Below are 24803 nucleotides of genomic sequence, written 5' to 3' on the forward strand. Positions count from 1 at the left end.
CCAGAGGTTATTTGTCGTCACTGCCTGTGTCAGTACCCCGCTTGTTTTCTCCCTCTGTCCTCTTTTCAGTGCAGGCCTGCTTTTTGATTTAGTAGGTCAGCCCATTAACAAACATGCAGGGTACTTTATGAACTGCTGATGAGATCCACTCTGTGACATAACAATGTTTTATTCTTCTTTGAGTGATTTTATAATACATTCTGGGTCATGCCTGTGTTGCCTTTTATTTAGGAATAATCTAAAAGAGCAGCGCTGCTACTGTCCGACTTAAGATTTTATAGGACATGTGCACGGAGGCTGAAAGTTTTCACAGAGAGGAGTCATGCTGTGTTTGGAGCCATAGCAAAGAGAGCAGGTCAGTGCATTCGAGTCCTGACTGCAAATGTATCCTGCCAACAATCCTCCTTCACCGAGCTGTTTCTCATCCACCATCAAATTAGCTTAATTTTTCACAACCGGGACCGAATCCTCACAGATGGAAAAAGCAGCAAATGACTTCTTTGGAAATCAAGGAGGTCATTTTATAAACTTCTGCAGAGGCTCCATGTCAGCGGCCACCTGGACATTATGCATCTGTGCATGCAGAAGTGAGCATGAATAAGTAAAAACATTCACGTGCCGTATCCACATATCAAGAGTCAGCGCCATAGAAGTATTGCACGCTGCTGATACATAATGCAAAACGGGTTTATGGTAATTGCTCTGTGTATGTGTGCGCGAGAGGCTGTCCAGCGGTCCTGCTGCTGTATCTCTGGGATCACTTCACTTATTTCCTTCTAGCTCTCTCTTCCTGTGCACGTGTCCTGTAGCCGGAGCATGTGGCATCAGTGCATCACTCAACTTTTAGTGAAATCACTTTTTTCTCTGCGTCTTTGAAAAACGACTGTGCTCTCGAACGCTCCCGGATGTTTTTCATGTCAGCGTGTTTGGCTCTGCCTTTATCAAATGTAGTTTGCTTCCTGTTTTTGCAGAGTCTCTGGGAACATTTCAGCTGGTTGGAATGTTTGCATCAGTTTTTCATTTGGAGAAATGCTTAGTTTTTTGCTCGTGCAGCAGATGCTGGGTCAGGGCTGAAGGCTAGTTCAGGGCTGGGTCACTTACTGAGTGCAGAGTTTCACCTGTTGTGTTGACAAGTGCTGCCTGTCTATGCAAACTAACTATGAGGGGGGAAGCACAGGCGAGTCTCCATATGGTTCCTGCAAGACCTGACCCCAGACCCCTCCATAAAACCTCTCCAAAGCACACACACACACCCAAACACAAACATACATACTCATATTCTGTGCGGCTCATAGCAGGCAGGAGGAATGTTCCAGATTAACCCAGAGGAAGTCAGCCTGCAGGCCCGTGCTTACGCAGGGCCCCAGCCTGCTCTGGCCTGGACAATGTCCTACAGTTAGCATGGAAGTAGCCGGCACGCGGCACAGGAAGCAGCTCTGAGGCTGCAGGATTTTACTCCTTTTTTGCACTCAGATCTCTGTTACTCTGACCTCTCCTGTCTGTCTTCTTCTGTGACGGTTCATAAGTAATTGTACTTTTAAAACACATCCACTGGACCTACTCCTTCTTCATTCCATTAAGTGTATTCAAAGCCTGTGGCACATTCCTCCCTGGTTGTACAAAGTCAGCTTGGCTAAGAGCATTGCGAGAGCTCTGCCCCAGAAATGTCACCGATAAAAAGTATTTCCAACATCACTGTGTCGTCTTATATATGGAGAGCCCAGAACCAGCTGTATATAGGACATTTAACACCAAGGGAGGCCTGTGACGCATCTCTCCTCTGCTTCTATAACGGGCCTGGGTGCACTGGAGGTGTTTGAAGACATCCTGCAAGTCGAGGAGCTGCCACAATCTGGTTGTTAAAATGACAGATATTGTCTTAAAAATAAGGACTGAGACTCTGACATGGATACACACACGGGGGAAATGTTCAAAAGCTGCAGACCATGAACACACACTGGTACTTGAACGTACCTGCTCGTTTCTGCAAGAACACCAAGTGAGTTTTAAGGCTTTGAAAATGTGTGCATTAAGACAGGGTATCCAAAACAACTTCTCTCTTACACACTGACGCTCCCTCGCTCTAATTCTTCTTTATAACTTGTAGTAAATGAGACACCAGGGTATTTATTTTCCTCACACACGTTTTGACCCTCGACTGTTTCCCTGTGTTGTTCAGGAAAGACCAGAACCTGCTGTCCCCGGTGAACTGCTGGTACCTGCTGCTGAACCAGGTGAGGAGGGAGAGCAAAGACCACGCCACGCTGAGCGACATCTACCTCAACAACGTCATCATGAGGTTCATGCAGATCAGCGAGGACTCCACACGGCTTCTCAAGAAGGTGAGGGTGGAAAATACACTAAATGCACTCACTTAAGCTCATTATGATTGACCTGCGACGCCTCAAACTTCTTTTGCAAACTTTATCCACATCGGTCATAAAAAAAGAGTAACAACTTTAAACTGTACTTTGATAGTGATTCTTTTCATGTCCCTGTGGCCACAACAGTTTAACAGTCAGTAAGATGTCGTGTTTACCGTCTTCAGGTCATTAGCCTGTATGGTTTAATTTAAGCTTCATTTGAGCTGAGGATATTGTTCCGGTGTTTTCACACCTGAAGTCCGATTGTTTGGTCCGAGTCAAAGAGCAAATTGTTACAATGGTGCATTTTGCCTTGAGTTCGGTTTGTGTTCACAGCAGCTTTGAACGCCGGGAATCTGCTCTCTGATTGGTCAGAATTTCCGTGTGGGAAAACTCCCTGAAGTAAACAGAGCGAGAAGAAGACGAGAGAGAATCTCCGATTTTAATGTGCTGTTGGCTGAGTTTTTTTCCACAGTTCGATCAGTTCCATCTTTAGTTTTTCACTGAACAGTTTGAACGCCTCCGTGTTCTCGTGCGGTTCCACAAGCTTTTGTAAAATTGATTTCCTCATCGCTCCCCCACGTCTGTCCTCTGCTCATCTCGCTGCCTGGCTGCGTGTAGGGCTGAACAATTAATAGAAATTTAATTGAAATCAAAATATCGCCTGCTGCAATTTTCAACTCGCAGCAGGCTCAAAATTTATTAAAGGTGAAATGTGTGTAAAAATACCTTTTTAATTAAAATAATGTGCTGCAGAGATGTTCTGGCCGAATATCAAATATCTTTGTTTGCTACAGATCGCTGCAGAAAACTCACCATAATCATTTTAGTATGTTTTTCAATTTAAATGAGAAAAAATGGTGTAAAAATGATCATTTAATTTAATATCACAAATCATATCGAAATCACAACATAAGTCAAAATAATCACAATTACATATTTTTTCAGAATCGTTCAGCCCCGGTTGCATGTCTGTCTCTGCAAGTGTCAGCACCTGTTAGCGACCCACAATGCATTGTGTTTTGGTATGCTTCCTGTATTAGGCCCTACTTTATGTCAGTTTATGTTCTCACCTGAATCGAACCAGACCGTGGTTTGTTTGGAAACGGACCGAGTCCCGTCTTTTCCGGCAGACCGTGCTCCGGTTGTTTGGTTTGCACCGGAGTTCAAATGCGTGTTCTCACCTGTCCAAACGAACCGGCCTTTCCCAGTAAAGTCTGGACCAAAGCCGTGAGGGTTGAAAGCACCCTAAGTTTAATGGCTGACAACAACAAATGTACACATAAAGTGAAGGGAAATGTGGGATGAAACATACCCGTGTGTTGCAGGATAAATAAAGTTATACCCGGCTTTCTAAACAATACAAGAAGGTAAAATCTTCTTGGCTTTGATCGTCTCTGTTTCACTTTGCACTGTACTGATGTTTGACCTCTGCTAAAGGTCAGATGTGACTTTTCTTTGACCAACAAAAACGGAAGTTTGAACTCTCAGCTAACACAATCCAGATTGTTCATGGTGGTCACATCGGCCAGCTCATGTTGCATAAACAGCATTTCACTTTCAATTAACTCGCTCATTTGACAACAATGTATATTTAGCTGCATGATATATGTACAGTGTATATATTCAGCCCTGCGTTTGATGGGATGAGGCTCTGTCGGGCTCCTGTGGTTTAGTTTTGTGAGTTAGACTCAGAGGGACTCAGAGGGTCACCACAGTTTCAGATCAGTGTGCTTCACTCTGCCGTCTGAAGACTGTGGCTTCTCCACTGAAACCGGGCCTCCGCTGCCTTTTCCACCACAAAGACGACAACTCCCTAAAAGATTATGAGCTCCTATGCTGCAGGAGTCACATGAACGCACCGCAGGCCTAAATTACAAAGTGGCTTTTCTTCAGAGGAGCGCCTTTGTGTCCGTTCCTTCAGACTCTCCTCTTGCTCTGGAAGCCATGACCGTCTAAACGGGTTCAGAAAGCAAAAGTGAGACTCCTGTGTTGGCTTCATCTGATTGTAGGTGGGCGTGGTCTCTAAATACTCACCCCCAACACACAAACAGGAAGCTGCTGCAGTCATTTCCTTTTGATACAGTTTAAAAGCTCATGGTTCTGCTAATGAGGCCAGATGTCAAACAGACTGATCCATGTTTCAGATGTTACTCTCGTTTCCTCCCCTCACTCACCACTCTCTAATGATCGTAATGACAGACTGCCTTCACTGCTGATTTACATTTTTGGTGTAAGTCTGAAAACACTTCCAAATGCTCAGAATCTGCCGGGTAGTACACCCCTCCTCTAGTCCTGTCATTGCTCCACCTGCATCATTATTGCTGGGGAATGTGCAATATCCAACCACATTGTGTAACAGTCGTGCCTTTAAAGTTCCTCAGTGGATCCAGGTGACGCTGTGCAGACAAACAGCAGACTGGTGGGAGGTCCGGGTTCATAGGAGACCTGAGACTCGGCTCGCCCTCTAATTAAAGCCTCCCTGAGCCTTTGATCTCCGCAGAGCTTCAGTAACGAGGCTCAAACAGCAGAGGAGTCGGGCGTGTGACGTGGGCTCCCTCACAGCTTCCAGGAGACAGCTGTACTGTTGTCATCCTTCCAGCACATCAAACGCTGTGTTTTTATTTCCCTTTTTCTTCCGGGTCTCATGCTGTGAGGTGGAACAGCAGAGGAGTAGAGCGACGTCTTCGTCGACATCCTCAGTTGACCGGTTTGTCGCTTAACATGTGCATTTATTTCTTCAGAGCTTCACTCCGCTCACAGAAAACAACCACGTTTTTTTGGAAACACCTGGTTTTGTCTTTCTTTGCTCGAATAAAAGAGTCACGTAGTGGACGTCTCTTCCTTTCTTCATGCCTGCACAGATCTTATCACATGTATTCAGTTTTCATTATTCATACAAGCAGCTCTTTGTTTTACTCGGCCCTGTTTTATTTATGGTCACGTCCTGCGGCTGCAGCTACGAGGAGGATTCCTCTCAGCCTGAGGCAGTTTTCAACTTTTCCACAGGCAAAGCTTGTGCTGGAAAATGTTTATGTTACAATTAGCCTTTTTACAGAGGAGATTTTGACATGTCATGGTAGGAAAAGCACAGGTGTGAATAATTAAGCGATGGGTGGATTCCATTTAGCTCCTTTAGTTTCAGCGTCCTGGTGTTGTGCATGGTGGCTTCCTGTCACACTGTCCTGACTTACTGGACCACTTCAAATCACTGCACGCAGGTTTCGTTTCTATGACAACAATAAGTTTAACTTACGACACAGCAAACAACAAGCTAACAACAAGCTAACAACAAGCTAACAACGCGTAGGGCGATAAAAGCACAACACTGACCAGCAACGTTTAGTGTCCGGCCAATCTGCTCCCACAGACGGGCTTCTCGGTCTCTGTTGTGATACTGTCTCTTTGTCTTATCGTACAGCTCCGGTAGACAGAAACGGCTCCTCCGTGTTTAGTGGAAACCAGGGCGCAGACAAGTGGCGCCTCATCTGATTGGTTTGAAAAAAGTGGCGGTGACGACACCAACGCCTTTCTGAAAAGTTCAGAGATTTTCAACCTGAAGCTCTCGGAGCGGCCGCACAAAAAAGGTTGAGCGCTCTGAAAGTAGACGGTGAGTGCTGCACTTTTTCTGGAGGCGGCTGCATGCGCTCCTCTGAAGACTCTGGGGCTCAGAAAAAGGCGCTATGTGGCCTGAAAGAGCTGAAAACACAACTTGGTAGTGCCAAATTTGTAGCCCTCACAACAGACTGCTGGACGACGCTTACTTTGGAGAGCTACGTGACAATTACGTGCCACTATATTGATGAGGCGGTTAACCAGTCAATAAAACAAACTTCTTTAAATGCACATCCCTGTACACAACGCATCTTAAAAGTACATTTCTGTTCATCTGCGGTTTAAACAAACAAGATAAATTGTGTATATACGACAGCTTAAAGTTTCTCTTTGTTGGACAAAGCAACACTAGCTGTTTCTCCAGTCCATATGCTAAGCTAAACTAACATCTTCCTGCACAGACTGTGTAAAAACAATTGTAATCATCTCGATGTCAGCCGATGGTTTGTGAACTGCCTTCTGGAGCCTGAAGTGATCATATTGGGACAAGAGGGTGGAGCTGAAGAGGAGCGAGGGGTTGGCAAGCGCTATGTTTTTTAGTCTGTGTCTGAGGCTAATTCATTAGCTCGCTAATAAGCATGTCAAACACAGTGCTTCCCACAGGATGAGATTCTATTCATGGTAGCTGACTGCAGTTGTCGATTTATTAGATTGAATCAGCTAAATGAGTCTGTGGGAGGAAACAATCCACCACTCACCGTCTTCACATCTTGGTAGGAGAGGGAGCGGCAGGATATCTGTATTGTTGTGAAAGCTATAGAGACCAAAACCCATATTTGTTCCAGGATGTAAACACGTTTAGTTCTGCTGTAAAGTTGGCCTTTTAATATGGGGCATGATGGGGATTGACTCCCTTTTGGAGCCAGCCCCTAGAGGCCTGTCGAGGAACTGCAGTTTTTGGCTCTTCCCTGTTATCTTGTTTTTCACTCCCAGATTGCCGCCTCACTTCCTGACTCCAGCTTTATACTAAATGCAGAAACATGAAGCTAATAAATAATTGCATTTCCTCAAACGTTACGCTGTTCTTTTGTTCTTTCAGCTCACGCATCTGTGTCTCTTATTTAAAGCTGGTTTTAAAGAAACGCAGCAGCTAAGCCCTGTCAGGCTCTCGGCTGTGCACCGTAACTGTGTGTCAGTTTTATAGTGACAAGGCACTCAGATCTGTGCTGAGCACCATGCAGGCACAGGCCCCGCAGGGTACACAACTGCCATCTCTACACCATGATTAATGTCAGTGGCAATATGAAACCTACCACTCCTCAAAGGCTGGCTTGGTTTCTTCTCTCTGGGGTTGTTTCATCTTTCTGATGTGGTTGGAATACAGATGGTATGAGCTTAAAGGGGAAACCCATTTGTAGGATCTTTTTAATGAATTTAAACCCAATTGGAAACCCCCCAATAGAGGTTCCTTTGAATGGAAGGTGCGAGTTGTGCAAACTGACATCAGTTACACAACACAGTGTTTAGTAAATCGCCCTTATTGCTTGTAATTGGAGTGTGTGTTGTATTTAGAGACAGATTATTCCACAGAGTTCTTAGAGGCGTTACGTTAGGTTAGCTTTGAACATGTCTTGAATGTAATGCAGCTTTACTTTCATCTCTGTCTTTACTTCTCTCTCTCTCTCTCTCAGCTCATGTGATCCTGTGAAGGCTTTTCATTGAGCTCTGGATCACTTCCCAGCCTTCTCAATGGAGAGGAGCTGACGAGTGTTAGATCTGACAGATAGTCAAAGGTTCTGTCCTCTGAGCCGACAGTTGCTAATGGATTTTCCCACAGGAGAAGCGCTGTGTCTTTATGATGCTTTAGATATGTAAGAACCCACAATTGATAGGCAGCTTGTGTAAAATATGGCACTGTCATGTTTTGCAAGATACAATTACAGATCTGCTATAAACTCTAGGAACAAATCATCCTGTAATTTACAAATCTCAAGACCTTCCTCTGCCTCCTTTCCTCTGCCTCCTTTCCTCCACCACACTCTCTAACATGCCTGGGTTTGACTTGTGCCAACTTTGGCGCTTCTAAAGCTCTGGTTATCCGGGCTTACAGGCTGTTTGCCCTCTCTGATTAGGTAAGAGCTACAGATCAGGGACCTGGCGGAGCAGGTGGTGGTTGGGAAGATGATGCCAATCGGCCAGGTCACCCAGCAAGACACTCAAACTATTTCAGACAGCAGCCTGGCAGCCGGTGACTGAGAGCGTAATCCCCTTTGCTGTCTATTCACATGCTTGGACGTCGTGCAGCTTTACCTGCCAGCCAAGAGTGACAGTTTGTGTTTTGGCCAACCGAGGCAGTCGCATGCCAAGCCGAACCATTACACATTACCCTTTGAAAAATCTGCAGTGCGCTCGCATCGTGATCAGGAGTAAATCACGACTCTATCCCACCTCACTGGGTGGTTCAATACCTTCTCAGAACCCTCTCACAGCCTTCTGCAGGGAGCGGCTCCAGCAATGAGATTTGTCTGAGGATAATTGTGTTAGAGAAAGACCGGGAGTGCAAGACGAGGCTGTAACATCATCCAGGTAGCTGCCAGTGGTATCAACTGCAGAGGAGAGATCAAAAATTCATCATCATGAGTCATAATGTCTGAAACATGTGAAACAGTATACGAGTGAAGGAAATATGGGAGCACCACAGGTAAATTAATCGTGAACGCACCTCTAAATCCATCACAGCGTCACTGTTAAACTGTATCCCATAACGGTGAGATGCATTAATGTGGCCATGTGTGTGTGTGTGTGTGTGATGGTGTTACTGAGTCAGCCTTGTGGCGCGGCTGATCGAGTTAACAGATTTGGGGAAAATCTTTCAGCGCAGTAGGATAATGTTTTGAGCATGTGGGCAGTGAAACTCAAGCTGCGTTCAACGATTCGAGTGGAGAAGCCGCCGTGACACTGATACCACTTTCACAACTCTGTATTTGACACAGGATGATAAATCTACTGTTGTGTTTTGCATTTGAACCGTTCGAACCACAGGTCAATGTCTGGTCTCTGTCCACCGCTCATATGAAGCCCAATATAGAGTAAATATACAGCTGCTGCAGTGTTTATAAAGCACATCAACCTGACAGACAGGACTGACAACATGCTGCAAAAGTTATTTTTGTTCTGGAAAAATCAGCTTCATTGTGTCCAATTGCAGATGTGTTTTAATTGTCTCTTTGTGTTTCTTTTGCAGAGTAAGGAAATAGCCTTTCAGCTCCAAGAAGACTTAATGAAGGTCCTAAATGAGCTGTACACAGTAAGTAGTAATGACTTCACTCTTCTTTTTAAACCAATGCATTTTAAGTTCATCAGACTGCTTTATAGCTGGAGCTAACGAGCTCTAGCTTCTCGTCTTTAACCCTGCAGCTTAAAGATGTCAAATATTACAGATTTAAGCAGGTAGAGTTCTCAGACTGCAGGGACTGTCTGTGTAGTTTCTTTTACAGCATGATCTTAATGTTTGCTTATGTTCATATTCTCTGTTTTTAATATCTCTCATCAGCTGTGTTAAAAACAAATTCATGCAAAGCAACGACAGAAGGCTGGAGCCAAAAAGCAACTGGCTGCATACTTTTTATAAAGACAGTTTCTGCTTGGTGTTGTTGCCTAAAGGGTTAAAAACAAGCAAGCATCAAAAGTGACATCTTCAGAGAAGTGAAGTTTGATTTCAGTCTGTGCTAGCCGCGGCACCTTCTGACACAAACAGCTGACATACGGCGTAATACACTTCACAGCATGTGTAGGAAAACACTGACCCAAGCAGCTGATCTGATACCGTGCGCTGCATGCGTAGGTGTACAGGGCCGTTGTGCAGAGTGAGACATAGTGCTGAGGGTCTGACGTCAACGTGAAGCAGTGACAAAAAACTACAATACAGCGGACACTTAAACTAAATGTTTGTTTATACAGCTCCGGAAAAAATTAAGAGCCCACTCCAAAAGTTCCTTAAACAGCACCTCTCTCTTCATGTCATGGCCGCCCAAATCCAGATGTGACCCCCATTAAAACCTCCTGAATGTGATCAAGAGGAAGACGGACGGTCACAGGCCATCGAACAAAGCTGAGCTGTTTCAAGAGCAGCCTAACGTCACCCAGCAGCTCTGTGACAGACTGGAGGAGGGCATGCAGAGATGCATGAGAGCTGTGATTAAAAACCAGGTTATTCCACCAGATATTGATCTCTGAGTTCAAACATTAGTATTTTGTTTAAACATGAACATGAACTTGTTCTCTTTGCATTATTCAGCTCTGAAAAACATCTTTTGGTTTCTTAACCAGTCGTCATTTTCTGCAAATCAAAGACGTCAATGAGAAGATTTGATTTACAAGCAGGAGAAATTTTGTTTACAATAAAACTAAAGTTCATTTTGCACAAACACAAACCTGTAAATAGAAGAAGCAGAGAAAAACAGATTTCTGCAGTGGTCTCTTCATGTTTTGTGGAGCTTTACGGTGCTTAGCTTAGCTTCCATGTAGGAACTCCGGCTGACTTCTCCTAACAGGGGCCGGGCTGACTGTTATCTACTGTACATACAGTACACTCACTACTGATCAATACCTCACACAACCCCACTTAAAAAAAATCTGAACTGCCCCTTTAATAGTTGAGGACAGAGACAGATGGGTAGCCTGGGGAAGGAGAGGGAGAAAATATGCAACAAAGGTCCCCGAGGGTTTCCATCAAATCAGGGAAATGACATAGTAATGCCTTAGAGAAGCAGCTTTCAGGGAAACTTCATATTTTTATTTCGGGAAATGTCGCAGTTGTTGCAGATCTTTGAACCCAGAATAATACTGAGTGACTTGAGTATCATTAGTTATATTTCACCAGACCATCAAACTTTTAAACAAGCTGCACATGTGCAGACTGGTTTCTATAAAAGCCACCTCCTCTTTGCTGCCTTTGCTGTGAGTTGTCAGAGTGAAGCTGTGACCTTGGAGGAGGGGAGGAGTAGGAGGAGGAGGTGGAGGAGGAGGAGGAGACTTAAATCATGAATCAATATTTAATTCCTCTGCCTCAACTTCCCCCAGTCGGCCCTGTTGGACTATTCTAGCTTGGTTTAATGCCTCACACATGTTGGTGAACAATTAGATGCTGATGTTCTTACAGAGGACGACTGCACTGAATCAAGGCCTGATTTTATTGTGTATTGTGTAAATCAGAGGCCATGTTGTTTATATGAATGTTATAATGTCATATAAGCAACAACAATCACTGATCAGCCAGTCAGATGTTCAACCTGTGTTTGTTTTATTAATCGATGCCCTTTTTTGAGCCTCCATATTGTCACCATGGTAACCTGGGATGGACACACATAGAGATACAAGTAGAGGCAGTTCATGTTGATGAGACAACCTCCAGCTCCTCTCTGTAGAGTATCTCACTGGTTAAACTTCCTGTCTCCAAACACAACTACGTGTTCCTCCAAAGTCAATGTGTGTCACTCTCACCGCAGTCCACACTCCAGATCTGACCTGGTTTAGCCCCCGTGGGAGGACACATACGGTCACACACATACGCACACATTCGGTAAGCATTGCATCAGTCAGCCACAGTCCCGTTGTCGGCCTGTGCAGTGAAATAACAGGTCTGCTCCGTCTCTAAATGTGTCCCTCTAAAAGAAACACCAGAGTAAACACAGCAGCGGCAGACTCCAGACCAGTAAGTGAGGAGTGCACGGCCCGAGGTCAGGCACCGGCTCTAAACTGGTTCCAGTTGGCCAAACCCCACCAAAGGCGAAGGGCTCCAGACTGTGCCTCTGTTGTTCCACTCGCACTAAAATTACTCGGTTTGGGAGGAAGATGTTTAGATCTGGAGATGGGCGAGTCTGTGTTTGAGCTGAGGCTGAGGTTTTGTGCAGACAAGTGTATTTCATACGCAGGTCTTGGAGCTGTAATTTGCTGGAGTTGGTTCGTTCCAGGTTAAATCACTGGTGCTCTACAGTATGTTACTGCCTTCTCCTGGGAGTTTGAATGAGTTTCTTTCTGCCTTTATTCTTAGTTCAGGACATCGGCCAAGCTGCAATCAGCCCATTTAATGTCAGAAACAGTACAGAGCCATTCTTTCCTCTTTCCCGGTGGCTGTGCAGGATATGCGTTTGTGTTTGATGCAGCCAAGCGACCAATTAGCCACAACTATTCCTTTTCATTTGTTTATTTTCCAAGATCCACAAATCTAACGAACGGATCGGACTTACCGGAGCGGAGGCCGAGGCCAGAGCGGAGGCTGAGGCCGGTGCGTCACCGTGCCAACAGACTTCTTTAACTATAAGCTTTTGGTCCTTTCGCAGCAGTCTTAAACTGTGTAGCTGCATACCTGACAACACCTCTGGCCCAAGTGGCTTACCTGATAAATCACAGGCACTGCAGTCACCTGTCCTCCCAATCCAACCAGCCGGCATTCATTAATTATCACTCAAATCATAACTGATAAGTGAACACGTGTTCCATTGCTAAATTAATGTGAATAAACAAATAAAAATATTTTTTAAAAGTCTTTAAAATGTTTTGGACTTTAATATCTGGTTGATTAAGTTGAATGATTTAAAGGTGGTTCTGTTTCTACGTCCGTGCATAAACTCAGTTTATGTTAATATCAAGAATACAACTGTAGATGCTTATCGTCATCCTCGAGTATCTGAGGGTCAGTGAGTTCCTTCTTGATGACTCCACGTTAGCTTCACGACTTCTCCCATAGTTAGTGATTCATCAGCTCCGTCCTCTCAGAGCCCCCAGATGTGTGTGTGTGTGTGTGTTCTCTGTGTTAATAACACTTTAATAATCTCTCAGCTCTCTTGAAGAGCTCATTGTTTGGGTTTGGTGGTTCACTTGCTGCTTACCAGCTGAGTCACAGCTGAATGGATTCATGAGTGTGCATGAATAACGCTCACACTCTAATCTCTACTGATAGTGGTGACTCAGACTTCAGGAAGTACTGCTAATTGTCCGATTAGCATCAGTGATGCATTTCCCCTGTAGGATGGTGACTGTTTGACATTTGATAGTATATTTATATTTTGATATATTTAGGAAGCAAATGTAACATGTTAAATAATGTTTGAGCCAGTCAGCTGTGACACGCATTAATTTAGGCGTCAGAAATAAAATACAACAAAACAATGTGAGCACTATACCAGAAATATAAGCTGTGATACTAGTAAAAAAAAACATACTCGATACCTGTTTGGTTACCATGGCAACAGAAAATATCTGGGATATTTTGTTTTATTTTTTTTTTCCTTTACACAGCGCTGCTACATAAAGTCACTGAACACAGACCAGCTCATTGACATGCTGTTTACAGTAATGAAAGGCTTAGTGAGCAGAATTCTCCAAAAGAATAATGTTAATAATTATTATTATTTGATATTGTTTAGAGACATATTAAAATATAGCCCCCCCTCTCAATTATGAATCACAAACATAAGTGTTCAGGTTTGTCTGTATCTGCAGAGGATCTGCCCTTTATCTGTATTTTCTCACTTTCTTTTAATTCTGCTGTTTGGGACGTTTCTGGTGTCAGTAACTGTGCAGTGTTCAGCTCACAGCCAACAGTCTGCAGGTTGGGACTAAATGAAAACATAGAGACCAGGGCCAGTATTCATAAAGCTTCCCAATGCAAAGAGTTGCTCCTAGTGAAGAAAATGCTTAGAATTGTGACGTTTTGTAAGAATGTCCACTTAAAGTTAAAACTACATCCTGGTAAAAATACAAGTTATTCACAAAGCATGTCAGCCCTTAAGAGAGCTCTGAGGGTGAGAAACAGTTAGGAGTAGTGAGGGGGACTTTTAAGAGGCGTAAGAGTTTCTCAGGCAGAGGAGAAAGTGGCGGAAAGACGTAGAGATGGGAGAAATGCTCCAAACAATGAATGACAGTGAGCAAATTAGACGCTACAGATTGGATCGTGCAGGGATCATGTTTGTGATAGATCTCATTGGAGATGTGATCTCCCTCCCAACGCGATATCGCCAGAAATGAAAGTGATCACAACATAAGATATTTAGCAGCAGGATAAATGCAAAGTGCAACCGTGATTGGGTCGATTAGGCCGATCGATTTCACCGTCCTTCTATGCCCATTATCACTAAGAGAGCTTTTTTATTGATCAACCAATCACAGCTTTTGAAAGAATGTATCATACCTAGCAACAGGGTCAACCACGCCTCGTCACTAAGATCAGAGTTGCTCAGAGTTACCCTGAGAGTCTTCCTAAAGGTACGAGCTCTCTGAGAGTATTCTCAGAATGTTTGTGAATACGGGCCCAGGTGTCTCTGCTTTGCTCTCTGTCTGTCTGCAACAGATGATGTTGGATGCTTTCGTAACTAAGTCCGGTGTATAAGAGCTGCAGGTGTGACAGAGGGCAGAGCAGCCAGACACACAGTTGACTTCGGCCCTGTACCTTCCTGCGGGGTCGTACGGAGGTGTAGGCGTGTTAGTTTGTTGTTTACCGGCTGTGAAACAATCAGAAAATAACATCTCTGTTTCACTGCTTTGTTTACATTAGACCCTCTCGCTTTCTTCTGCTGCTCTCTCTCTTTTGCTCGCGGCAGCTTTGTTTTGAAAATCTGACTGTAGGTCTGTTGTTTTTTTAACCTTTGGTACCTTTCTGTGACATCAAACGTTTTAAAACGAGCTATCGAAAAGTACCGAATATATATCGACAACCTTCATTCCCTTGTGTCTTTTTTGTGACCTTAACTTGTTGTGACTATATTTGTTCCCAAAGAGGAGCCTGAACTTTGACACCATCTCAATAACATGATTAAAGCTTGTATTTATGTGTTTTAATCCCATTAACTCGGACTCATATTGACTGCAGAGACGAGAGCAGAATTGTCCACCTCCCTCTCAATAACCTCGTGTCCAAACCAAAAAGGGAACACCCAAATCTTCCTCCTGAGTGTGTTATTACTATAACATGAAGGCAGTGTGTTAGATTGAGCTGCAGTGATTTGTGGTTGTTGTGGTCGTATGAGCGACTCTCATAAAAAGGCTGCATAGAATCTGTCTTTGGTTTGTGGCTCAGGAAGAGATGAAGCGCCTGCTGGGAGACGAGTGGAATCGATTTGTGATGAATAAGCGGGGCAAAGGAAGGAAGCGTTAGTTGTGGGTTATGAAAGGTCTGTCGTGACGATGAGGATGAATAAATCTGACCTTTGACCTTCCAGAAAGTGACCCAAACTCAACCTTTTTTAACTTGCACGCCAAGGTTTCAGAATGTTTCCCTCTAATGTTCAGAGTCAAACAGGCCTTTCAAGCTTATCAACACTGTTTTTGTCCGTCTGCAGGTGATGAAGACCTACCACATGTACCACTCAGAGAGCATCAGCGCCGAGAGCAAGCTGAAGGAGGCCGAGAAGCAGGAGGAGAAGCAGATCGGCAGGGGAGATCCGGTCTTCAGCATCCGAATGGAGGACAAATACCAGAGACGCAGCTCCGTGAAGAAGATCGAGAAGATGAAAGAGAAGGTAGAAGACCCGGGTGATTTTAATCCAATTAAGACAATTATGTAAACTTGAAGTCTGAAGAGGTCACTTTTCTGGAAGTTCAAAGCAACAAAACATGTGATCAGGATTTAAACTCTGTCATCAGAGGCCCCGCTGACCTCAGTCAATGAAAACACGCTGCAGCATCGCCACAGACAAACGATCAGACTTCTCAGAAGAGGCCTGTTTTCTGTAAATCTCTTTGACAAAAGACTTTAATGGCCTTTTTAACTTCCTGTGATGCATTTGGGAAGTGTTAAAATATGGATGCTGTGGAGGCGTGTGAGTCAGAGCCTGTTGGTCAGTGGACGGTGACTAACTAACTGTATTAGTCTGGCAGAGAGGAAGAAGAAGGATGGCTCAGACTGAGGTCCCGTAGTTGAAGCAAAGGACACAGGCTGTTTTTAGTTTAGCCTTCTTCTTCTTCCTGTTTTAACTTAAATCTCCTCTAATGTTTATTGATACTGTTGTGCCAGTAATCCAGTCTCCGCTCTGAGACATAAAAGCACAATCACGTGTCAAAAAGGCGATTCTCCACTCATTAAATCCCTCCTCCCTCCCTCGCGCGCTGGTTTTCTCTGTTGTTGTCTGTTTCTCATTCTTGCCTCTTAATTCTCTCATCAGCGTCAAGCCAAGTACTCCGAGAACAAGATGAAGTCCATCAAAGCGCGGAACGAGTACCTGCTGACACTGGAAGCGTCAAACTCCTCCGTTTTCAAATACTACATCCACGACCTGTCGGACTTAATTGATGTAAGTATGAAATCGCGTGTTTCTGTCAGCCTCGTTATGAAGACAGTTTATCTCCAGAGACAATCGCAAACTTTTCTCCAGTTCTCAGGAATCATTTTAGATCCACAGCTTAAATTTTATGTGAATATGTAAAGTAAAAAAAGACCAACTTAAGTTGTTTCAAATTAATAAGGCGCTGCAGTTTTGGGCTGCACAATAAATCACAATTTTATGGTTATTGCAAAAAGCATTCACAATAAGCACATCGATTCTAAAATGTTCCTTAATAACCCCGAACACGCCGTGCTTTCTCACACTTGTACCTCCTGCATGGAGCCCTGGGTATAATGACCGTGCTTTTTAGAGTTATGTTGGATTCAGGAGGGACATGTGGCAAACACAGGTGTTGTGTTAAACATGTAGAACAGCAGGTAGACATAGACATTCAGAGTGATTGCTAATATGCACTCTTTAATAAAGTAACCGCACATCACAGAAAGTCCAGTTCTTCATGCAATCTATGATTTTCTTTCATTTCTCAGCTTTTTATGACATTATGGACCCAAGCGTCACCCTCTCTACAATCAGAAACTCTTCTTATATAATCCCTGAAAATAATGAACAAAAACTCATCCAGAGGCATCACTGCCAGATAGGCCTGCACGATATGTCGTGTGATAACTATTCAAATTAGCATAGTAGCTATAACTCACTGTTCCTATGTCTGTAAGCAGCTGCTGTTTAGCATGTTTAACACAGTGACAGTGCTTGTAACAAGTTGTCCCTCCTGGATGATATGCTGTTTTTTTGCCTTCATGCCCAGCTGACCTCATAGTTGACACCAGATTCACACCAATTTTTCTGAGTGAAACTAACTGCTAGCCGGTGCTACAATGACATGAATGCATGGTCGATGTATCCAGGGCTCCTTCTGACTAATCAAATGTTTGCATGCAGCTGTGAATGCACTGTTTTTTAATCTTTTGCGATGTGTTCAATGCACATGTTCACATCACGATGACCATGAAATTGTGATTTATCGTGCAGCCCTAATGCCACATACTAAGACGATAATGTATTAACAATCTCACCCTGAACCTCTTCACAGATTTATCCAAAGGCAGGACAGAAACTGTAACACACATCTTTGATCTACACTACATCAGCTTTCTCTATAAATGCTGTAACTCTGCAACACATGAACAACTGAAACATCACAGATATAAAGTCTATAACAACAAAGTGCTGCTGAAAACAAAAACCAGAGTTGTGCTCAGTTTTAGCTTATAGTACTAAATTACTAACTTTTATTGGTTTATGGAGTTTATGTATTTTTATTTTATGCTTTGTGTTTTTATATGTGTTATGAGGCGTAGTTTTATGATGTAAATGTGTGCATGTAAAGGCCCGATGAGGGACAAGAATAGAAAATGAGCAAAAGCTACAAACTGTCTTTGCAGCACGTCAGTTTGATGCTCCGTATTCGATGCTAAACGGCATCGTCCTTATCAAATTCAAGGACACACTCACAAAAACGCACACTTTGCCATCATGTGTTTATGGGCAGACTTTATTTTCCTCTGTGCTCCTCGTGCAGAAGTCCCTTTGCTTTGCTTTTTCTTTGCTTTTGCACGGAGCTCAAGAAGAAATTGAAAGTCACAATCAGAGGAGAGACTGATGTCTTAGGCAGCTGATGTAAAACAAATCTGAGGACTTTGGGTTTGAAACAACAGAACAGGACAGAATTAAAGCAGCTTATTGACTCTTTTTCCTTCTGCTCGTGTCATCATTAAAAACCAACATATTAAATTCAGCTCTGCTCTGTGACATTTTGTCCCTGTTTTGCAGGGAGCAGAGTGGGTCCACCTTTAACTTGAATTGTGTGTTTATATCGGTCATGTGCAGCCTTGTGTCATCTCTCTCTCTGTTCACTAAAGCACTCACGACTCTCTCCGCCCGGCGAGCACATCGCTTGTTTGACCTTTTCTGCTACCGTAAAGATAAACATGACTTATTTATGATATGGCTCACCTTGGGTTGTTATTATTTTGTTAGAGAAATAAACTTCCTGCTCCATTTTCAGTGGAAAGGAAACAGCAGAAGGTCGGGTCTTTAGCTGGCTTTATGGGGGTTTTATATTCCAGACAGGACTGAGGGAGAGGAGAAATGCAGCCTGGATTCAGCGGCATGCTGTGCACTGAAATTACCCCTCTCCCCGCTCTGCTCACAAGCCTTCACATCTCACCAGGGTGTGTTTGTGAGTGTGTGGGAAGTGCACTGTGTGAGCTGTGTGTGCAGGCTCACACACATTTGTTTATTGATGAAGGAGACTTTTTATAGTCGGAAACAAAGAGTACAAGCTGGCTGGTAGTGCTGTCGTGTTTGCCCATCACTCAGGCCATGTCGTGTGTGTGTGTGCGTGTGTGTGTGTGTGTGTGTGCGTGCGTGCGTGCGTGCGTGTGTGCGTGCGTGCGTGTGCGTGTGTGTGTGTGTGTGTGTGTGTGTGTGTGTGTGTGTGTGTGTGTGTGTGTGTGTGTGTGTGTTCATGGTCGACTGGGGCGTGCGTGTCTTCCCAGGAGAGACCTTAGCCCAGGTTTTAGTTATTAAAAATCAGCAGTAGATCCTGGAAGAAACATTGTGTTACAGACGGCTGGCTCAGAGAGTGCTGGATGGTTTATGACTTCATGTGTCTGATTTTAAGGTCAATCTGTCAATTTTCTATTACCATATACAGATCAATCACATGTATGTGTGCAAATGTAATTTAAAGATTTAATCTCGAAGACTTCAGTTTCATTCTCTTTGGCGGCACCTTTGGCGATAAACGGTAATTGCAGGAGGATGCTTCCCAATTTATCCAGACGTCCACGGTTGGCTCCGGTTGTAACACTTGATTTTCCTGGCTGACGGTCGCTTTCCTTTTCAGACTGTTTGCTTCATCTGAGCGTCGAGTTTGTTTCTTCTTCTTTGGATTTTCACTTCTTGTTGAAGTTGTATCTGTAGTCATCCATCTTTTCTTTGTTTGTTCAGCCATAGTAGATTACTGTTTACTCGCAACACTTGCAGAGAGCGGAAAAGCAGCCGCTTAGCTCCGCCTACCCTCTCTGGCAGACCAACCACTGCTTGCTGATGGAAGACGCGTCACTAACTGGGCGCCGCCACAGACACCCAGTCCATAATAATACTATAAACTGCAAATGTAAAGGCTTTCATCAGTGGGCCATAGGCTCAGTCATTGTGTTAGCTCATTCAGAGAGAGAGAGAGACTTACAGACATTTATTTACATGGAAACCTTCCAGATTAAATCTTTAAGTTTTTGTTTGTTGAATTGATCATATAAAATGAGTGGCTTGTTTTTCTCTGTTTACAGACATTAATGTGGTAAACAAACCTGAAACAGATTTAGAAACATAAACCTGGATTCAGCTTTAGTGTCGAGCTGAAAGAATGAATCAGTCATCAGGAAATATGTGATGATCTTTTAGGTCATTTTCAAGCAAACTGTGTCTCTAGTTGCAGCTTCTCTCCTTTTCATGAATCTTATGAGACAGTAGATCGATTGTTTTTGGGTTTTGGACGGTTGGTCAGACATAATAAGCTTCTAAAGACATAAACGTGGACTTATTGAGGTTGTAACGGACATTATTCACTCTTACATTTTATACATCAAACAGTTAATCCACAGCCCTAATGTGCATGTTGTTAATGAAAGTAAAGGAAGGAATCAGCATGCTGCAGCCCCAATGAAGTGTTGGTTTGTGTCATTCTGCCATAGCAGGTTTCTGACGAGTGTTTATTTTCAGGTGGATCATAAATTCTTCCACTTCAAAATATGATGAATTCAAAGTTTAAGCTTCCTAAAAGGTCTTTAAATTCATTCCACTCATCTTCCTTATTTTCCATCTGACATCACCCTCCTCTTTCCTCTCTGCCAGTGCTGTGATCTGGGGTACCACGCCAGCCTGAACCGAGCCCTGAGGACCTACCTGTCGGCCGAATACAACCTGGAGACGTCACGCCACGAGGGTCTGGACATCATCGAGAACGCCGTGGACAGTCTGGACCCGCGCAGTGACCGGCAGAGGTTCATGGAGATGTACCCGACAGCCTTCTGCCCACCCACCAAATTTGAGTTCCAGCCGCACATGGGAGACGAGGTGAATAGTTCAGTCAGCGCGTCACCATGCTCACGCAGCAGCCAGAGTCAGGGAGGGAATGTCCTGCTGTGATCCAGGTTTGAAAAAAATCTCAAAGTTGATAGAAGGTCAGCGCTGCCCCAACTGATCAGAAGCTGAGAAGACAATAGATGTAGAAAATATGGTTATATTTGATGGTAAATCAACATTTATGATAAGTCATCAGCTACCGACTAAGTAACTAGGTCACAACTGTTTCGTTAACATTCAACCAGTTCATGCTGACATTACTAAATTAATGTTCGCTAGGATTAAAAGTGTTTCCTAACATATCAGGTAACACCTTCACATGTTCATGTTAGCTGAGGCTGGAGATATACTTGCTTTTTAACCTTTAACCTTCGCCTAAACAAGCGGCTGCCTCATGAATGTAATTGTTCACATACCTGTCTCTGCACTACGCGTGTTACTCTAGAGGGCGCACCAGAGAGCTCAGACCGTACGCTGCTACTGTATGTGCGGGATGTAAACAGACATGGAGACGCTCGAGGAGGTTACTGTGATGTTCACTCTGAGATCACAGCAGAAACAGCTTCTGTGTGTTCAGTGGACAGAACACACAGTCCGTGCTCCGTCTCTCCGACGTGTTCCTCCGTGCACAGTCGTAACGCTCCCGGACTTGTTCCCATTTAGTTTTGCAGGTTTCCACATCGACTTCTAAAACAGAATTTATCTGTCTGCAGCTGTTTGACAGGCATGTTTGTCTCTGTGCAGCGGCAACGACACATCGTGTAGATGTTGATAATAGTGGACTTGGTCTATCAGCTCTTCTTCAGAACTTTCTGCCATTGTTGTCCCTGCTGCGGTGTTGACCCTGTCACACCCCCTCTGCCTCTACACTGCCCCTACTGTTCATGTGCAGACTGCATCTCATGTATGCGTAGCGTTAATTTTTGAGGACATGCGCAGCTGACGCTCCAAACAGACGCAGGGAACGTGGGGCAGGCATCACGCGCACGCAAACGTGTCGTTAAAAGCAAGTATATCTCTGGCCCTGTGGTTGAGGTCCCTCTGGATTTTCACTCCTCATTGTCTCTTCTGTTGCTTATTAATCTGTAAGCACTGAAATGATCATTATTTGTCAGATTCACAAAGTTTATAAGAGTTGCAAACAAGGACACAGCAGAGTAATATGGCCTCCGTGTAGCGGAGTAGTAGCGGTGACTGTGAATTTATCCGAAAATTAGGCTTTTTTAACATGATTTTAAATTAAAATTGTAAGAACTCAGAACTGTATAATACCTCCTGAGTTTTAAAATGCTTTGTTTCTAAATAACTGGACACAGAAGTAAGTTTGGAGTTGATTAAAAAAGTCTTAGACTTAATGGGTTTGCATTTTTAGGGGCTTAACTGCAGCGTTTTACTGCGTCTGGGCCGTCGGACGAGGTTTTATGGAGCACTGAATTTGACAAATCATGTGTGAACTCTCCCCTGCAGGCATGAAGCTCCACATGTGTTCTGAGTTTCGTTAGGCTGGCACTGCCAATGCTGATATCATGTCTGTTTACTGGCTGCTGTCTGCATTCAGCTGGCACAAGTCACTGTGGTTTTCTCTGCAATTGAAGAAGAATTTAGATGCATGAATCCGATTCAAACCAGAGGTTACGCTGTTCCTTCAGTAGGCTGTAATTTCACGTTACTCATGATAACACTGTACTATCTTTTTCTACCAGGTGTGTCAGATCTCAGTGCAGCCGCCAGTGAACGGAGAGCTCATCCTGAGGTTCCAGCAGCTCCAGTCCCGCCTGGCTACTCTGAAGATCGAGAACGAAGAGGTAAAATGACGCAGCTCGTTATGCAGTTATTTTTATCTTGTGGGGTGTTCGTCAAAACAACTCTCTGCTGCTCCAGATTTGTCGTCTGTCAGAGGTGCAGGAGTTTTGTTTTTGTCATCTGCAGAGCTTTAAAAGCTACAAAAGAAAAGTTAACTTTAGCCAGAAGTCTTCCAAGGTGAGTCAGAGAACAGATGATCTCTGAAGAATCAAAGTTTGTGTTGCATATACACACAGACACACACAAACACACACGAATGCACACTCTGTATTTTCCTCTCTCTCATGCCCTGCAGGTAGCCATCAAACCCTCTCTGTGAAGCCTCCGTTTTTGCTCCCAGCGGTAAAATTCACCGTCTCGCTTTTATTTGCACAAACCTGTCCCACACTGCTCTGTTTTGACATTGCAGGGTGCATCTCTGCTTCTCAGGTGGGATTGTTTTAATCTGTCTGCAGCGTGCTCCAGTAGCTCACCACTTTTTATAAAACAAAAGGTAAAAGAGGAAAAATACCAGGACCGCTTCACTCCCGTCCATCGGGCTAGCTTTAGTATTTAGCGGCTTCCTCTCTCTGCCTTCTGTCTTTGAACTTTCTGTTTCTCTCCCTCCAAATCAAACTCTTTCCTCCTTTCATCCCACCACCCAGAAGCATGTCACTCAACCTCCTCTGCACCCTCTGTGACGCAGATTTATTTTGATCTTTCTTTTGACACTTTGAATGAAAGCATGGACTGAGAGGAATGATGAGGGGTAGGATAGCTTTATTTTTGGGCTTATTAAAGTGAACCAGAGCTGAAACAGATGGTTAATGGATTAGATAATAGACTAAACTCATGTGTCACAATTTACTCGTTTAATCAGGCAGAAGAGTGAAATATTTGCTCAGATGTGAGCTGCTGTTTTATGCCTTCCAAACTGAATCTGTAAACTATATTTCTGACAACGTAAAGACTCATGAAGAAGACTTACTTCATGAATAGAAGAAAATATTTAAGAGAGGAAATTATCTTTTGTTGCAGTCCGACCAATCATCATTCAGACTCTTGGTGGTGTTTTATTCTGTGCACCAGGGCTGCTCAGCGTCCTGCTGGTAGTTCACACAGCCTACAGTGTTCTAGTACAGTGGTTCTGCAACTGGACACAAACACACACACACACACACACATACAGAGGGTGCATGTGTGTGTGTGTGAGGGTATGATGACAAGCCCTGGTTTCTTCATGTCCTTCTCCGCCTGCCTCGCTGCAGCGGATGTCCTGCTGGGTCAGAATCGGAGGGCGATGCTGCCTTGTGTTAGGATCACCAGATGGCCTCTCTTCCCGGGCAAGGCGTGCCAGATACATCCTTGAAAAATGAACTTTTGAAGCGCTGTGACGACCTGCGAGCACCACTGTCAGATGTACCAGAGAGAAAAGGGAGTCTGTCCTTATCCGCCCAGGAAAGGCTACAGGGCAGTGCTTAACAGGAGTGCAGCTGTTTCCTCGAACCATTCTGACTCTTCTGAAAAGCTGAAAGAAAACATTGCTGAATAATTTACTCTGCATCATGGGTGGGTGGGTGGGGGGATGTGGGGGGAGACTGGCTCTCACTCTGACTAAAGAGTCGGGGTTAACATGGGCCTGCTGGGCGCCTCACTGCCGAAAATACAATTGAATTATATTCATCAAAAAAGGCTGCTCTCAGAGGACATCGCTCATTTGAGCTCATCAGTCAGTCAGCGTGGCTCAGCTCTTTTTCAGATGTAATAATGGGACCATTTAGATCCCATTTAGCTCCACATGAAGCAGAGCACACAGGCGGATGTTCCTCCTCCGCTCTCTCAAGACGTTTCTCTCTAAACTCCGGCTGTCTGATACCGTCTCACTGCGCGGAGGGGTTGTTTCTCTGACAGATCTCAGGGAGGCACATCAAAGCCTGTGTGTGTGTGTGTGTGTGTGTGTGTGTGTGTGTGTGTGTGTGTGTGTGTGTGTGTGTGTGTGTGTGTGTGTGTGTGTGTGTGTGTGTGTGTGTGTGTGTGTGTGTGTGTGTGTGTGTGTGTGTGTGTGAGCTCATAGCAGCATGTTCAGCAGATTACACACTTGGTCTACATGGTCTGTTGAAAGCTACATGCAGCAGATACAACTGTTAGGGATACCGTCCTGCAGCCCTGCAGAATAATATTGATTTTACAGTGAAGTAATTTTGGAGTGAATGTGAAGCTCGTTGTGTTTGTCTCTGTTTAGAAATGTAGCTCAGTCACAGGGACTCAGTCAACAGCTGTTCCTCTCTCACGTGCTCGGGTCCTGTCTCTTCATGATGACAGCTTGGCCTCTCACCTCCAAGGGAGGTGCCATGGAAGACACTGCCAGGCATACAGGGAGGGAGAGAGGCCAGAAAACTCCCTGGAAATGTTCCTTATGACTGATTTCAGTATGTTTTCTCTGTCTGTTAAAGGCAGCAGCTTATTCCTCGTGCAGGAAATCTCCCCTTTGATCTCAAAGTGACAGTCCCCAACTGTTGCCACTAGACAGGATGACGTGTGTAAAATGTTATGATGGCAGAGACCCCCATTTCCTGTTCGACGCTGTCCTTAGCCGTGTTCCAACCTGCAGTGTGTTTATGCTTGGCGATGGATGACACTGTAACTACATCCACATTGTGTGTCTTAG

At 44.2% G+C, this 24803-nt stretch overlaps 1 protein-coding gene across 4 annotated transcripts in view; it reads left to right on the forward strand.

Annotated features, from left to right (window-relative positions):
* Positions 1-24803, forward strand: part of srgap1a (SLIT-ROBO Rho GTPase activating protein 1a) — a 91928-nt gene that overhangs the window by 35806 nt on the left and 31319 nt on the right. For all 4 annotated transcript variants that reach the window (XM_069685788.1, XM_069685789.1, XM_069685790.1 and 1 more), the window contains exons 3-8: positions 2180-2342; positions 9163-9225; positions 15257-15436; positions 16079-16207; positions 20123-20344; positions 22057-22158. In XM_069685788.1, coding sequence (XP_069541889.1) covers positions 2180-2342; positions 9163-9225; positions 15257-15436; positions 16079-16207; positions 20123-20344; positions 22057-22158 — 859 coding nt within the window. The remainder of the gene's footprint in view (positions 1-2179; positions 2343-9162; positions 9226-15256; positions 15437-16078; positions 16208-20122; positions 20345-22056; positions 22159-24803) is intronic.

This window comes from Semicossyphus pulcher, unplaced genomic scaffold (genome assembly GCF_022749685.1).
Source record: "Semicossyphus pulcher isolate SPU_LCO1_2020_fin unplaced genomic scaffold, fSemPul1.0.p SCAF_8, whole genome shotgun sequence".
Classification (NCBI taxonomy): domain Eukaryota; kingdom Metazoa; phylum Chordata; class Actinopteri; order Labriformes; family Labridae; genus Semicossyphus; species Semicossyphus pulcher.